The 16,709-nt window shown below is 41.5% G+C and overlaps 1 protein-coding gene and 1 long non-coding RNA gene across 2 annotated transcripts in view; one reads left to right on the forward strand and one right to left on the reverse strand.

The window, feature by feature from the left end:
• Positions 1-12,939, reverse strand: part of LOC144009828 (uncharacterized) — a 65,313-nt gene extending 52,374 nt beyond the window's left edge. Inside the window, exon 1 of the mRNA XM_077509716.1 lies at positions 12,787-12,939. Coding sequence (XP_077365842.1) covers positions 12,787-12,939 — 153 coding nt within the window. The remainder of the gene's footprint in view (positions 1-12,786) is intronic.
• Positions 12,940-13,552: 613 nt separating this feature from the next.
• LOC144009526 (uncharacterized) overlaps positions 13,553-16,709 on the forward strand; it is a 92,869-nt gene continuing 89,712 nt past the window's right edge. The window contains exon 1 of the long non-coding RNA XR_013280953.1: positions 13,553-13,749. This is a non-coding gene — a long non-coding RNA (uncharacterized LOC144009526). The remainder of the gene's footprint in view (positions 13,750-16,709) is intronic.

A 16,709-nucleotide genomic window follows, 5' to 3' on the forward strand; every position in this document is an offset into this window, starting at 1 on the left:
TTGGAGAGTAGCAAATTGGTAATTATCCTATGAGGTTGCAAATGAACATTGTAGTCTTGCTCATGACTTTGCTCCGCAGTCCCCAAAGCCTCTTCTATTAATTTAGCTCAAAGGGGTCGTCCGTAAACAGACTGAATAAGCTGTTAGCCTGAATTATGAGTGAAAATGAAGTGTTGACATGTGCTGAAGGAAAGGAAGAGTCAAACAATTGTGATATATTTTCACCCATTTGGCCTAAATCGGATATAGAGTCAGATATCCACCCATTCATTTTCTGCCGCTTAACCAGGGTCAGGTTGCAGCTCAAGCAGGGAAGCCGAGATTTCCCTCTCCATCTCTCCTGTGGGGATCTTGAAGTGTTCCCAGGCCGAGCAGGTGACAAGTCTCTCCAGAGGTTCCTGGATCGCAATACCGAGGCTCCCAATTCTGGGTCATTTCAACACTTAGGCTGTGCCTTTTATCAATGGCAGAGTGGGAGAATCCAACCCTTCTGAAGAGAACAGGCACGAGTATATCTAAGTATATCGAATTGACCTTACCGTGGCACGACCCACCCTGCAAGTTAACAAAAAGGTGGAAAGTTAGCTACCCAGCGTTATCATTAGCCATTGGCTAAAGACAACAATGAAAAACATTACCCTAGTGCAGATGTTGTCGTTTCTGGTCATTTTGGAGGGATTCAACAGGTCGTGTGGTCTTCCACAAAGTTTGGTCCAGCGCTGACATCTTTCGAAGTTGTTTGAGGGTTTAGGGAAGGGAATAAACCAACAGACACCTTCCTTCCAGTCAATCGGGATAATGGTTATCTCTCTTACACAAGCTGTGACTACAGCTTTTAACCATTTTTTATTTTTTTCTTGCCTTTGGATAACCACCGGGAGCTGGATTGCTTTGTTTGTCCGCAGCAAAACGCGCGTGCCGACACAGACATGATGTCTTGCGTCTTGATTGGTTTACGAGGTCAATTGAAAGTGCAAAACCCCGCAGGCCAGCTCAGGTTCACTGCCAGGGAGGTGACATTCAGCATCTCTCGAGTCAGTTTTTGAAGCAGGGGATCAGACCCTGCCACCTGCCACCACTCGGTTCTGTATGGAATGCGACCCTCACGGCCTCTACCATAGATTATAAACCCATGGGAAGGGAGACACCAACACTTCTCAGAGTTGACCATTTGGTGTTTTATCAGGCACTGGCCACCGAGTCTCACCACCAGGCCTTAGCTCTACAGTGGGGCCCCCGTGACCCACATCCGAGCAGGGAAGACTGGGTCCATTTATGGTCATCTTCATAAGGGGTGAGCCGTGCTTTACCGGCAGCCAGACAGCACAGTCAGCTTCCAGTATTGGTTGGGAGTCAGGACAGAAGCAAATTGGAGCAGAAGATGGTGTAACTGGTAAGAGCATTTACTTGTTTACAACTTCTGAACTGTGAAGAAAGTTCGTAGTAGCCTTTAGCATTAGCTAAAGTATTTGCACAAGCACTGGCCACCTGATTGAAAAGCAATGTTTCGTTTTTTTGTGCGTGTCATCAGAAGAGGAGGAGCCCCGCCCCTTCTCTGTTGTGGCTTGGCACAAATGAAGCAGCTACGTTTAAGGCTGTGATCAAACTCCCGTGAGAACTGCGAGACGAAGCCTCGTTTCACCTTTGATGTGAATGCGGCATTTATATTTAAAATGTAAATCCAGCCTTGTATGCTCGGATAGCTTAATGTATGTTCCTGCTTTCTGTAGCTGCATCGGGTCAAAATGTGAGACAGCAATTGTTCATTACTGTAAACTACAACCACAATCACAAACAGAGAAGAGTATTGTCAAATTCCCAGTCTCAGACAAAACTGAGCATTATCGTCTTTGTGTAGGCAGATTCTATAATGCATCTAATCACACTGTGCAAGTATACAAAACAAAACACATTGACAATGATCTAATAATGTGTTTCAATTTATCCTTCCAATTAATATAGTACATGTAATGTAATGACCATGTTCTAAAAGTGGAACTTTACCTCATGAGATATGCAGCAGACATGACCGAGGGGCAATCAACTCTACACGATCCAGCTTGACGCAATATGCTGGTCTGGCATCATTTGTCCAATATCGTGTTCTCTCGTTCTTTCTTGTGCAGCTTTAATGCAAATGACTGAAGTCTTGCGATTCCGTCTCTCTTGTTCATGGGATCACTTTCATGCTTCCATTGAGCCCCCTGGTTATCTTCACAGAGAAGGGCTGCCCATTACGACATTAATGAAAAGGAAGTAAGACAGAAAGTTCCAAATGAATTTACAGTGCAACATACCTTACAGGTAAGTGACTGGAGAAGTCATAAATGGCTGAAATTTAGAAAATGCCTACAGCGTGCAAGGATAACGAATGGCACAATAATGTCACAGGAGGTGGGGGGGGGGTGAGTGGAAACTATTCACATTGATCGGTGTGGGGGGGCTCCTTTGAGATGGGGAAATCTTGCGGTTCCACCCCACTGACACCGGCTGCCCCGTGCTTGCCCACCCCCAAGCACGGTGCGGTTATTCAAATGAGCCAGCCATTAGCTGGAAGTGGTCTTCACCCCCCCCCCCCCCCCCCGAAATTCAGCCATTTTCACAAATTATCCAATTTTCAACGTGAGACGTTAGCCAGTGGCGAGGGTCAAAAAGTAACACTGCAGTAAATATGAGAAACGCATTTGCCGTTAACAAGATCCATAAATCCGTCATTTGAAAGTACTGCAATCGAGAATGTGAAGTATGTTTTCTTCAAGGATAGCGGAACATTAAATTGCTGTCGGTAAATTCCTCAGTGTGACAACCAGTTTGTAAATACTAGTAACAAAGATGATCTTTGATTAGAGCAATATCCTGAGTGAATAGGTGGGTAACTGGGCGCAGACTGCGGGTCCAGTTGTGGTGCAATATTCCGCGCTATTACTGGACATTCTTAGTGAATATACCCCACTGTACTATAATGTGAAAACAATTTAAAAAAAAAAAAAATAAGTATACTGGTTTAATGAAGCGTAAATAGGCAATAAGTGTTTGGATTACATTCTGTTTTGTTTTCATGTTGGCTTGTTTTGTGTGGTCCATGTTCCTGTCTTGCCTTACTTGTTTTTCATTTCCACCTGTCATCATCAGTCCCTTGGGTCTACCAATCAGCTCCCGCAACCACAAGTGTGTTGGCCATCTGGGGGAAAAAAAGAAAAGAAAAGAAAAAAAAACAGCGGCTGAGTGACTGCTCATAATGCTGCTGCTCGTCTCCTAACTGGTGCCCGTAAGAGGGAACACATAATCCCTATCCTGGCCTCTCTTCACTGGCTGCCCGCGAAATTTTGAATCCATTTGAAGATTCTTCTATTTGTCTTCAAATCTCTCAATGGTCTTGTCCCCCACCTTATCTCGCCAAGCTCTTGCACCCCTACACACCTGCCCGGTGCCTCAGGTCAGCAGACCAGACACAATTGGAGGTACCGAGGGCCCAGCGGAGGCTTAGAGGAGATGGAGCCTTTGCTGTTGCCGGTCCCTCCCTTTGGAACGGCCTACCACTAAATATTAGGCAGTCCTTCTCGTTATCCTCTTTTAAAACACGTCTTAAAACACATCTGTATTCTTCGGCTTTTGGCGCACCATGAGACTTGATCTTGGTGTTTTGTTGAGTTGAGTTGAGTCAGTGTGTGGCTTCCTCTCATGAAAACCTTTGGCTGGAAAACTCTCTACTTTGTCCTAAATGTCCACTGCATGGTCTAATCTGATAGGCAAAAGAGCAATACGCATTTGCTGTGCACAGAAAATCATTCACAGGCCTGCAAACTAGACTGGAAATAGAGAGAGAGGAAGAAGAGAGCACTCTCGCATCCCCATCCTTCCACTCCATCAAGCATGCACCAGGGCAGACGGACATATGGGTGACGCTACATTCTTTCAAGAGGCGAATTCCTGACCCCTCGCTTGCCACCGCCTCCCCCTTCGCCGCATCCCTTTTCCCCTGGCCTGTCACTCACAAATTGCCCGTTCGAATGTCAGCCCTCCTCTTTATCAAGCCAGTCCATTGTCTGCCAATTGGCGGGGCGCTGACAGAGAGAGGCGAGCGAACCGCGGAACCTCTCATCTGCGAACGAGCGCGTGTTAAATATCGCTGCTCGCTGCCGTGTTTGCTGCCGTCAAACTTTTTCACCGCGTTGCGCGCGGTCAGACATGCAGCCAAAAAAATAAAAAATAATCAATACAGCTTTGCATGGGTCTGACCCACATACAAGGAGGCCAGTGGCTCTCCAGTCCAGCCGGTTTCATTATTTTGAAAGCAAGAGTGCGCGCTCGCAAACGTTGCGCATGTGCCTATTGTCGTGCACGCGCGTGCATTTGCGAATTTAACATTTGCGTGCACATGCGAGAGACTTTTTATTAGCTCATGGGTGCGACTTTCCGTGTTTGCACGCGTGCGTTTGTGTGTGTGTGGGTGGTGGGTGCTGGGCCCGAGTGGGTGTTGACTTCACACAAGCCCTTCCTGCTGCCTGACTTCACTGTCACTGATTGCAAGCGACGCAGCGCTAAGAAAAGAGCAAAGCTGACTGTCAGCAGCGATTAGGTCGACTCGGCGGACGAGACAAAGAGAGAGGAGAGCACATGAACATTAGCAATGGCCGTTAAACAACTTGACTCCATGAGATTTGCGGACCAACCTGGTTTATTAAAAGAGAGAGAGAAAAAAAATCATTGTATGCACATGCAGAAACATTCAAAGTTATTACATATTTAATAGGTAAATGTTTCTCACAATCGTGATCAGTGAATTGGGCTTGTTTAAAACCACTTCTGTTTTTATTGCAGGTAGGAAGTGATGTTTTATTGTCATTACCAGCAGTGTCGCCACAGTTATCTTGAAAAGTAAACTTAGTTACTTTACTGATTACTTGCTTTAAAAACATAGTTACTTAATGGATTACTTGCTTTAAGAAGTAACTTATTTACTAATTGCTTTCTTTAAATAGTAACTTAGTTACTTTTCTGATTACTTGCTTTAACAACTAACATAGTTACGTAATGGATTACTTGCTTTAAAAAGTAACTTATTTACTAATCGCTTTCTTTAAAAAGTAACTTCGTTACTTTACTCTTTACTTGCTTTAAAAAGTAACTAAATTATATTTCAAGTTACTTTAATAGTTGTTTTTATTAAAAATAAAATTTAAAAAAACAACCTTTTTGACTTATCATAATTATATTAATAAAACAAATAATGACTCATTTCAAGATCCCGCTTAACAAACTTGATATTGACAAAAACAGCTGGATTTTGCTGCTTAACTCATACTCCACTAACACAATATTAACCATTGGGGGATTTGACTTTCCTTTTAAATACATAAAGTAAATAAGACTGCAGAAAGCGGCCATTTTTTTTTAAACCACTCACTTTCAGTTTAGCCTTTCAACGTGTTTGCATTTATAATCATACCGTTTCTAATTAACATTGTACATACCAATATTACCATCATTTCTACCGCTCATAATAATGTACACTACAGAATAGGAGGAGCGAGAAAACCAACTTCTGCAAACAAATTTAGTTGGATGTAAATAACATTAAAATCAAAACATCAGATATTCTATTAGCTATCCCATAGCTCGTTGTAATCATGTGAAAAAAGGAAAATAGATGAAAAGAAATGATGTTCCAATTGTGCTGCAGATTGTCTGGGCTTTTCTATTTTTGGATGTAAAGTACACTCTTCTTTTTTTATATACCTAAAAGCAACCAATATTTAAAGTCTGTATTTGAATAATTTATAGAGGAGACATCTTAGTGCAATGTGAGGAGAATGTGAATATGACATGATATGAAATGTTAACGCTTTCTTTTACCGCCTTCAGGCAGTCGAGCCCAAATATAATGAAAGGAACTTTTTTTTATTATTATTATTCTACCATTGTGTCATTTATACATTCATATACAATCCTCAAATTTCTTTTTTCACTTTGATTAAAAATGAAATAGCAGAATGAGAAACTCCTGCATAAATCCTTTTGTTGCACAAAAAAGTGAAAATAGAATGAGTTCACCCCCCCCCAAAAAAAAAAAATTGAGATGCAAACTTTGAGTTTTCTTGTCTGACTTCTCCCTCATGCGTCGTGTGCCGAGGCTCGCTCTTTATTAATCTGTTTTTCCGCCGCTTACACCAAAGTCGTAAAAGCAAATATGCATTCATGCATAGGCACGCGCGAGCACGCGAAAGAACAAACAGAAGCCCACATAAAACGTGAAAATGCACATGCAATGTAGGCCTGAGAAACACAAAATGCTCACAATGCAGAATGAGTCAGAAGCGCACACACGGAAAAAAAAGGTAGAAATGGCTGCCAAGACGACGCTGGGGTATCCCACAAGCCCTGTAGCCAAGAGACCAAAGCTTGAAAGCCAGATTGAAACTTTTCCGTATGTGGGCGAAAGCAGAGAAAAATATTCTTGAAGATTGCGGATCTTTATCGCGCTTGCGCGTGTGGGCGGGCACGTTTTGTTGATCGTCACAGCTTTGACTTTGCTTCTGTTCCTTGACACTTGATTCTGATCCCTCAAATGTGACCCAAACTTATGTTAAATTGTTTCTCTTGAGTCTTGTTGAGCATCTTGGAAAAAAAACAAAAACACCTCCAGCATATTTTTGAATAATGCTGAGTCATCATTTTATCATGGCGATATTGTCACGTGTCACATGAGGGAGGGGCATGAGCCGAGGACGTATTCATATCACATTGGTGCAAATTTGAACAATTGCACCGATTTTGTGCACTAGCACACAACATATTCCTTAATTTGCTAGCTGTTGAGGTGATAATTTACAACAAGAAAGGCTAATTAAGTTTTCAGTAAGCATTCTTAATAAACAGGTAATATGGATTTTCCCAATAACTTTGTAGTATTTCAAAGCAAACATACAAATAAAGTTATAACACAAAATAACCAGCACATGCCAAGACCTGTCATCAGTTTCTCATTACAGCGGTTGCATTTATCGATGCACAAATCTGGCGGGTTTAGCATAGCTTGAAACCACAGAGAGATTAAGAGTGAGACTGTGTAGCTGGCCTATAAATGGAGAAATATGGAAATATGGCCATCAGCCATAACTGACATTATCCGTCCCTGAGTTACTCTGATTAACCATTTTAGTTCAAATGTGTGTGTAAAACACAACTTTAAAAAAAAAAAAAATTTTTTTTTTTTTTTTGTCGCAAAATGTTGCTACCGTATCATATGGAACACACATTATAACATCTATGCATCATATTTTGAGTTAAAAACATTACCAACAGTGCCAGTTGTTCAACAAATATAATTATCCTTTGTTCTCGGAATGTGTTCTGTTTCCCGCCATAAAAAAAAATGTATTTTTATACGCCTGCTATATGACGGCAAAATGTTCAATGACAATGCCGCGTCAGGGGAACAATGTTAGCCTGCGACCCGGCAAACAAATATGCGTATGCTATTTTCTGCACCTCCAAGATCAGATATTTGGGGCAAGGTGTTGCCGGTTTCCTCGTGGGTGTCTCGGGGGATTCGTGTTTGTGCTTCGTCTTCGGTCGGAGATAAATGAAAAACCTTTTGACTTCCCCTCGCGCAAGGCGGGGAAACTGTGAGCTATGCTGAGATGCCTCCGACTGTGAGAAAATGAGCCCCACGTGGGGGTGGGGAAGCATTAATAAAAATATTTCTCGTCATTTAGATGCTGTTTGCCGTTTTACTTTTTTATTTTTGAGCTATCAAAACTGCCTGTCATTTTTTAACTTATTGTAATCCAGCAGTCCAGCAATATATATATACGGTATATATATATATATATATATATATATATATATATATATATATATATATATATATATATATATATATATATATATATATATATTCAATATGCATGTCAGGTGGTTACATTTTTTTAATCGTAATTAATCGCATGACTTCAACAGTTAACTCACAATTATTCCCGAATTTTACATCTGTTCTAAATGTACAAAAAAATGTACAATAAAATGTTGTTTTTTTATTCAGGGCCGATACGATACCGATTATTAGTAGTCGAGGACGCCGATAACCGATATTTGGAGCCGATATTCATTTTCACGAAAAAGGAAAACATTGGCATCAAAATTTGGAACTCCAGCTCTTATGTTTATTGAGCAACTTTTAGGGTTAGTAAAATATTGGAGGGGTTTGTTTTTTTATTTTTTTGTTGTTGTTTTTTTAATCTTAGTCAATAGACATCTTTGTTTTTTTTTGTTTTTTTTTTAATCTAACAAGTTTCGAGATCTCCCAGTAGCATGCTTTCAAAATTTAAATCAAAACAATTGTTTTCTACACTAAATTAAGTATTCCAAAATTTCAAAGATATCTGAAGTATTACATTTTTAGTACTTATCTGTGTTTTAATTTCAAACAAAAACAGAACGTGCAGAGAGTTCCCAGGGTCAGCAGCATTTCTGAAAATTTTTAATTACATTTAAAGTTAAAAAAAAAAAAAAAATAGTTCCATGAAGTTAACTTTTTTTTTTTTTTTTTTTTTTTTTTAAATGGATATACTATCGGCCATATGATTCCTCAAAATGGCCGATGCCGATATTCGTTAAAATGCTGAATATATATATTTTCTGTTTTGTTTTTTTTTTGTTTTTTTAGTACTAAATACTAAGGGGAATTTTCTGTCTTTCCTTCTCTGCTCATACTTCGGTGTATTTCATTTCAGTTTGCAGGTGCTCCTCAAACAAAAAAAACCATCTGGATAGAAACGACTGCGCACTGATTGACACTTAGCTGAGTGTTATCGGTGTGCGAATCTCAAACGAGGCCGGTACTTGTGTGTGCAGATGAGAAGTGCAGATCAAAGAGCGGAAAATATGACAGAGTGGTGTTATTAAGCTTGTCGCCACCTGCCAGAGTTATACATGGATGGCGTTGTGCCATACCTGTATTTGTGTGTGTCGGTGGGGGTTGATTGGTGTTTGCTGGAGCTTAAATCAATGATAAGTTGGACCTTGAGTCATTTATTTATTTATTTAGTCATTTATTTATCCATTTATTTAGTCATTTATTTATTTAGTCATTTATTTGTTTGGAATTTTGGCAGTTTTGGGCCGTACTGCTAAGTGGAAATGTTATTCAAATGAGGGGGCGGTCCTAAGAGTGCCTTGGGTTGGACTCCGCCGTTGCAAATTGCCCGTCATTGGTCGAGTGAGCAGCTCGGCGAACGAGGAAGTCTCGCCGGCTTGCAACGGAGAGCTCCAGCAACGGACGACGATCGTGTCCACTTGGGCGGAGTCCAAGCCAAGACACGCTTAGGACCGCCCCCTCATTTGAATAACATTTCCACTTGGCAGTACGGCCCAAAACTGCCAAAATTCTAAATAAATAAATGACTAAATAAATAAATGACTAAATAAATAAATGACTAAATAAATTACAAAATAAATAGATAAACAATAAATAAATGACTAAATAAATAAATGACTTAAAGCTAAAATAAAAACGGATTTATTTCCATTTATATTTATTTTATTTTTTTACACTTATATTTTCACTTTTAGTCATTTATTTAGTCATATATTTATTTCAAATTATTGGCAGTTGTGGTCCTCCATACTATTCAACACTTGTTGCTGCACAGTACTGGAAGTTGGATGCATCTCAAAACTCTTGAGGAGGTTACAAGTGTTGAACAAAAGGCAAACGTTGAAGACATATTCCATAAATAGTAAAGAAAGATTAATATCAAAACCACATGTGGATGAAAGAAGAATCTCCAAGTACTGTATTTTCATCGGAAGCTGAAAAACGCATCATAGGGAAAACAAAGCTCCGGTAATCCAATCGCATCACACCAGTCCCTAAATCTTTGTCAAGGAAATGCAATTGTTATAATGCACTTATTGAAACTTGGGCAAGGTTTTTATTTAATCACAGCATGCTCAACAGCACTGGCGGTAGATGAGGTGGGGAGAAAAAAAAAAAAAAAAGACCCCATCTTTCATCACGCCATCATCCTTGGGAAATCCAATTTGTTGCTGTTCCTCTCAGCTCGGCATGCGTTTGTGTGAATCGCTTCACGGTGCAGCTTCAACATGGATTGAATGCTCAGCGTGTGCATGTATGTGTGTGATTTGCTGTTGAGTGGAATTACTGTTTTAATTTTTCTCCCGATTCTCACAGGAATTGAGTGATGGTCCGGCACCATGCCGCTGCTGAGTGTGGATTTGTGCGCGCGGTCAAAGGAAAAATATATGGATGGAAACATGAAATCTGTATCGGCATGTCACGTTAATTTAACTTTATGTTTAGATTTATGCAGATCTCTTATAAACAGAAGTGTTCATTCCGTCAATACTGACACCGTCAATGGTAGGTGCCATTTTGTTGATGATAATCATGTTGTTCTTACGTGCCTCGTTAGCATGTCTTAGCTGATGCGATTTACGGAGTTCCGTAGCCAAACCGACGTTTTGCACGGTGCAAAATGCAAATACCAGAAGTATTTTGTTATCCGTTCCTGCTCAGCCTCGGCCAAAGTTCGAGTCGTCTCCGCGGTTCGCGCCCACATTGCCAAAAAAGGTGGTAGACGAAATTAATTGCAGGAGGTCACACTGCAGTCTGACGTTTTATATTCACTTTTCTCGCCATCTCCACATTCGAGTACAAACGGCTTCAACTCTCTTCGGCCCCACCCCTCTCTCTCATGTTATTGACACAGGCCAGCAGCCAACCAGGAATGAGCGCGAACGAGCCGACCAATCAGAAACGCGCGTTGGCACGGCAACATTTGCCTCGAAGCTTGGCGGGAAGGAAAACGTCTCCAGAACTCGGTGCACACCCATCCATCCATCCATCCATTTTTTTGAGCACTCGCTCATTCCTCACAAGGGCCGCGGGGGGGTGCTGCCGCCTATCTCAGCTGGCTCTGGGCAGTAGGCGGGGTACACCCCTGGACTGGTTGCCAGCCAATCGCAGGGCACACAGAGACGAACGACCATCCACACTCACGAGCACACCTACGGACAATTCGGAGCGCCCAGTGAACCTGCCATGCTTGTCTTTGGAGTGTGGGAGGAGTACCCGGAGAAGACCCACGCGGGCACGGGGAGAACATGCAAACTCCACCCAGGAAGGCCGGAGCCTTCGAGTTCGAGTCCTCAGAACTGGGGGGCGGACGTGCTAACCACTAAATCACCGTGCCGCCCTCGGTGCACACATTTAAGACTTTAAAGTGCACCTTATAGTCATGAAAATATGTTACATTTTCTTGAAAACTACTTGGGCAGCGGCCAATTTACTTGGCCCAAGTATTAACATGGTGTGGGAATCTCTGGCAAGGGCACTTGATGTTCTGTCTGGCCTGTTTACAAGTACAAATCAACTCCATGGAAGCCGTTGCTTTCCTTATTAGCGGAGATTGATCGTATACACTTCTTTTCCATAAACAATTCGAGAATGCCTTCATGTGCGGTGAGATGCAGCCATGAATTTCTAGTTTCCGCAAATGTTTGACTTGTTGACAGCTCCAAGGTCTTTGTGTCTCTGGGGAATACACTTGTGGCCATTCTCCGGAAACATGTCTTACAACCCGTATTTGTGTAGGCCGGTGGCGAAGCCGGGGTATATATTTATATGTGGTTGAGGAGAGAAGCCTTTAAATGAGAGCTGGTTAACTTTGTGGCTCATAAAATGGCAAAGAGCTACAAAACGGTCTGGCATCAGTATCCACCACACCCGGTGGCGGAAAGTCGTGTGCAGCGTTTGTTAAACAAGCTATGATGACTGCTTGTAACACATCCACCTGCCAACCTGGCATGATTTTTCTTTTTTTTTCTCATAAAATTGACCAGATGTTCCGGATTACTCAGCATTTCACTTTTGGTTCTCGCCCCTGAGTCAAATGCCGTCACCCCTTGAGCAACCCCGCAGTAATCATAAAGTCTTGAGGTTAACCAAATGGAGGTGGGCCACAAAATAGGCATTTGTCTGTCGATGGGATGCCTTAAAGGTTGTAAAGCACGAAAAAATGCATTTAAAGCCATGACTTGAATCTAGCCTGAGAGAAAAAGAATTTTACTCCAACTTTTCAGCCGCAGCGCCGTCCGTGACAGCCGACAATATGTCGAAGGCAAACAGTAGCATCTGGCAGCTCTGTTCATCAGAGAGAACTTGTTCCCGCAACCACATTGTGGCGTCTGTAATGACTGTGTAAAAAAAATAAATGAATATAATCATGGAATGCATCTATTTTGTGTATATCTAGTATATGTCAGTGAAACTTCCATTATTGTCCAAACTTCTACGGATCCATTGTGATTTTTTTTTAGACTCAATAAAAAAAAAAAGTCGAAATAATAAGACCCTTATACTGTAAGTGTGTTTGTTCTCAGTTGAACTATTATAAAAGTAAGTATTCCACACAAAACTACTTGCATGGTTTGTTACATCACAGTTTGGAAACTAATCGTATGTTTTTTTTAAACTACAACCTCCACCTTTAACTTCCCTAACTTTAAGAGTGCATTCGATTCTTCCTCTCTTCTCCTTTGTGATGTCGAGCAAGTTTTGAACTTCAAGATTTTGTGCAACTTCTGAGGTGTTTTTTTTTTTTTCTTCCTGATAAATATACAATCACTTCACACTTTGTTGAAATACACTACATTTATGCTATTAGTCTGCAACACATACTGGAGACAGTATGTCAAATTGTAAATACACATTGCCAATGAGAATAATAATATTTAACAAAAATAAAATAAAAAAATCCCCACCGAGTGCTGTGTGTGCATGTGCAGCAATAAGGTGTTATGGAAGCTCGAGCCCTCTGGCTCGCACCAGCTGGAGTTCTCCAAATTAGCGCAGCGGCTGCTGCATGATGTTGCTGCAATCTCCTCCTCTTGCCCGCCGACCTGCGCCTCATTCATGGTTATCACCTTCAAATGTCTCCTGACGCATGGGAACACCTTACTCAATCGAGTTTTGTCATTGGGCTTAATGGATTTATTCACTCCCTGCGATTGGCTGGCGACCAGTCCAGGGTGTCCCCCGCCTACTGCCCAGAGCCAGCTGAGATAGGCTCCAGCACCCGCCCCCCAACGCGACCATTGTGAGGAATAAGCGGTCAAGAAAATGGATGTATCTACTACTGGACAGACTACTTTTGTTTCTCACTGTATTACGGGACAAAATGTGTCCCTTAACAACTCAATACGGAACGCAAACTTACATTTCAGTTTCTTATTTCAAGGGATGGTTGGTGTTGGAGCCATTATCGCGAAGGGGACTTGGAATTAATAAGTTAATGAATTTGTAAAGAGGTTAAGATTAGTTAAGTTTAAATCAGCACATATCCAAGTTGTAACTTTGTGTTAGTTCTGCTTTGTTTTGAAGGTTTGACCATAGTGGCAATTTTATGTTTAGTATGCCCCCACTGGCCAGGTATGGCTACTGCATTTAGATGTGTGCACTTCCTGCTGGGTAAAAGGCTTAAAAAGCAAGATGGCTGCCTTTGCTCTGGTTGGTGTGTATGTGTGTGTGTGGGAGGGGAGACAAGCTCGGCAGGCCTCTCGGCTTGATAAGATTTTTCAAGCATTAGTCGCATTAGTCGCATTTTTATTTGACTATCATTTGATATCATGTAATATTTCAAGCCAAAGGATTAGTATTGTTCACCTCTTCGAACTACCCAACATCCATAACCCGGTTCCTGACATCATCGCCTGACCAAACAATTGGTGAGTCAATGCATTGAAGCCCTGCTGAGACCTGCACTTGTCTTTCAATTAAGAACACACAAGCTAGCTCGCAACATGCTTCGCTGGCTATTTAGCGTAGCTAAACACATTGCAGACACACTCCTGAGTCGATGATCGCCATCGCATTGAATAAGTGAGGGATGATGAGGAAAGATGGAGAAGCCATGCTAATTGCTACGCTAATCTAAGACGGACATGGCTAGCGCATTTAACACCCAAATTAACTCATTCACTCGCCACCATTTTCGCAGAAGCAATCCCGTTCGCTCCCGCCTGTTTTACTAGATTTTGACTGATTTTGCAAGGCCCACAGAATATTGTTTTCTATTGCTATAAAAGCATGGAATCTATCAAAAGAAAGATTAAAGTCTCTTCTTTAATCAGGAAAAATGTACGTTTCTATCTGTTTCCGTTTTGCAGCAATTAGCATTAGAAGAGAGCAAAGTTTCATCAGTTTTCACAAATCTATTTCTAATTGTAAGTAATTGAGCTTTTGTTCTACATGGCCCTGGTTGATCTCCTTTGCTCTGCTGCCACCTGCTGGCCGTTTGTGTATTAACTACCATTTCTGCAACCGTTCTTTGCAGTTGAGGCTGCATCAAAGCCTTATGTATGCTCTAGCATAAATAAAAAAGAAAAAAGAAAAAAAAACGTATAAATACGTCTTTGGGACACTTTAAACATTAAAAAAAACGTTTTTACACGTTGTTGGGAGCAAATGAGTTAAGTGTTTGGGGTGATTGAGTTCACTTTTCCACTCTTAAACCATTGATCATTCAACTTTGAACAACAAAATAACATGCAAATTAAGTGTTAGGACCCCAGAGACAAAGACTACTTGCTAAACTGAAATGCAAAATAAATTAATTATGCATTGCTACGCTGCGAAATCCAGTAAGAGTGGCCTTTAAGCATAACACACTCACACATGCTCATTGCACTACGATGTTGTTGTTAGCAAGTGCGTTTAGGTTGTTATGATTAGCCCCGTTAGCCTAGCCCGTCAAGACCAGCCCCACTAACGAGTCAGGGATCGTCTTCATTTAAGTACTGAGGGGACGGGTGTGGTCGCACATGCACGCACACCCCCACAAACACATACAGGGGGGACCTGTGGGAGGCCCAGTAACTGAGCCACCAGCCCAGGGAGCTGGACCAATTACACTGTTCGGATAAATGTGGCGCCAGCTATGCACGGATTGTGGTACTTAAAGGCTAGCACAAAAAAAAAAAAAAAAGAACAACCTCCCTTCCCTTCTCTTCTCTTCCTTCCTATTCGATTTTAAATGGAGGGGACTTTAAAACAGATTTATGGGTCAGTTAAATATAGTAGGCAAAACTGATTCCCTAACCAACCACCCCTCCTCTAACTCCCTCCATCCCACCCTTATATTACCAACACCCTTCCATCCCCCTGGCTTCTCCTCTCCTTTTCCTTCCCTTTGGTCTTTTATAAAATGATATGTCTCTTAAAAAGGATGGAACACTTTCCCCAGTGGGATGCTCAAACTCAAATTGACAATCCAGGCCTTGTGATTTAATAGGCACCCCACCCCGAATGCCCCCCCTCCACCCCCTTCTCCCTTTCTTTCTTACAATCGCCTCCGCCCGCTGATGTCTTTGCTGTCAGTTTTTTTTTTTCCTGACCAACAAGGACTTATTAAATGAAGCCTTAACTAAATCTCAGTTAATGAATTATTGTAACACCTACAATGTGATTATTGTAATTAATGAGCCACGACGTAAGCTACCTTCACGCCAGGTTCCTTAAGTGAACATCTTGCAACAGACTTATGTGTTTCATTTTGACACAGATTTAAAGCCCCCCCCCCCCCGCTCCCTTTCAACAACCAACCCCAAATGCATTGTGGGACTTAAAAATCTAGGTCTCAAATTAATTTCTCTTAAGAGGAAAAAAATATATATATCCATGAGTATTTATGATTGGCTTTCATTTAATTGGCATTATTAGTCACAAGGATGTTTGACCTTTTTGTTAGATAGATAGATAGATAGCATTTCTAATTTGCTAGCTAGCAATAATATTTTGCTAATTGCTAGCTAGTTTGCTAGCCTTCTAGCACTAAATGGACAACAACTTTGCTACCTTTTAACGAAAACGTTCGGCGAAAATCAAGCTCTCTACATTTATCTGTTATGGGATGTTTAGATAGATAGATAAGATAGCATTTCTAATTTGCTACCTAGCAATCATATTTTGCTAATTGCTAGCTAGTTTGCTAGCCTTCTAGCACTAAATGGACAACAACTTTCCCACCTTTTAACGAAAATGCTCGGTGAAAATCAAGCTCTCTACATTAATTTGTTATGGGATAGATAGATAGATAGATAGAAATATGTGTTTGGGTACTATAGAGTGTTTTACTCCAAATGTGTTTACCTCACCATCCTGAGAGTTGTAAATGCAACGGTTAGCAGGTTTTCAGCAGCGTGCATGGAGGTGCAAATCTCCCTCCTCGCCACACGCCAGCCTCAAGCCAACACACAGACACGCACATGTACTTTTTGCACACACACGCACGCACACGCACCGGCTGGCTGCTGCGTTCTGCTAATCCACAGCTCCGGCGCAATCCACTTTCAGGGCTGCGAGTGCGCCAAACAGGCCACAAGTTTGGTTCCCTCTCCAAGACACACAGTTCCCGGTCGTGTTTGAGATTTTGTTTCAGTAGCAAAACACACAGGAAAGGACTGCTCAAAGTTCTACTTGTGAAAAAGCAGATAAGAGGGGGGGGGAGCTTACTGGTGTAAGCGCAAGTTCCTAAACCTTGGCCAAGCCTTTCATCCCGAAGCCAATGTATATGGGGCAAATATTTTAGTGGGCTTTGCTTCAGTACCACTTAAGAAGATTCAGTCATATTTAATCCAGTTGCTCAGCTGAATTTCCCTCCAAGCTGGTAATTATGCTCGAATGTAGT

The sequence above is a fragment of the Festucalex cinctus genome, chromosome 20 (assembly GCF_051991245.1).
Source record: "Festucalex cinctus isolate MCC-2025b chromosome 20, RoL_Fcin_1.0, whole genome shotgun sequence".
NCBI lineage: Eukaryota > Metazoa > Chordata > Actinopteri > Syngnathiformes > Syngnathidae > Festucalex > Festucalex cinctus.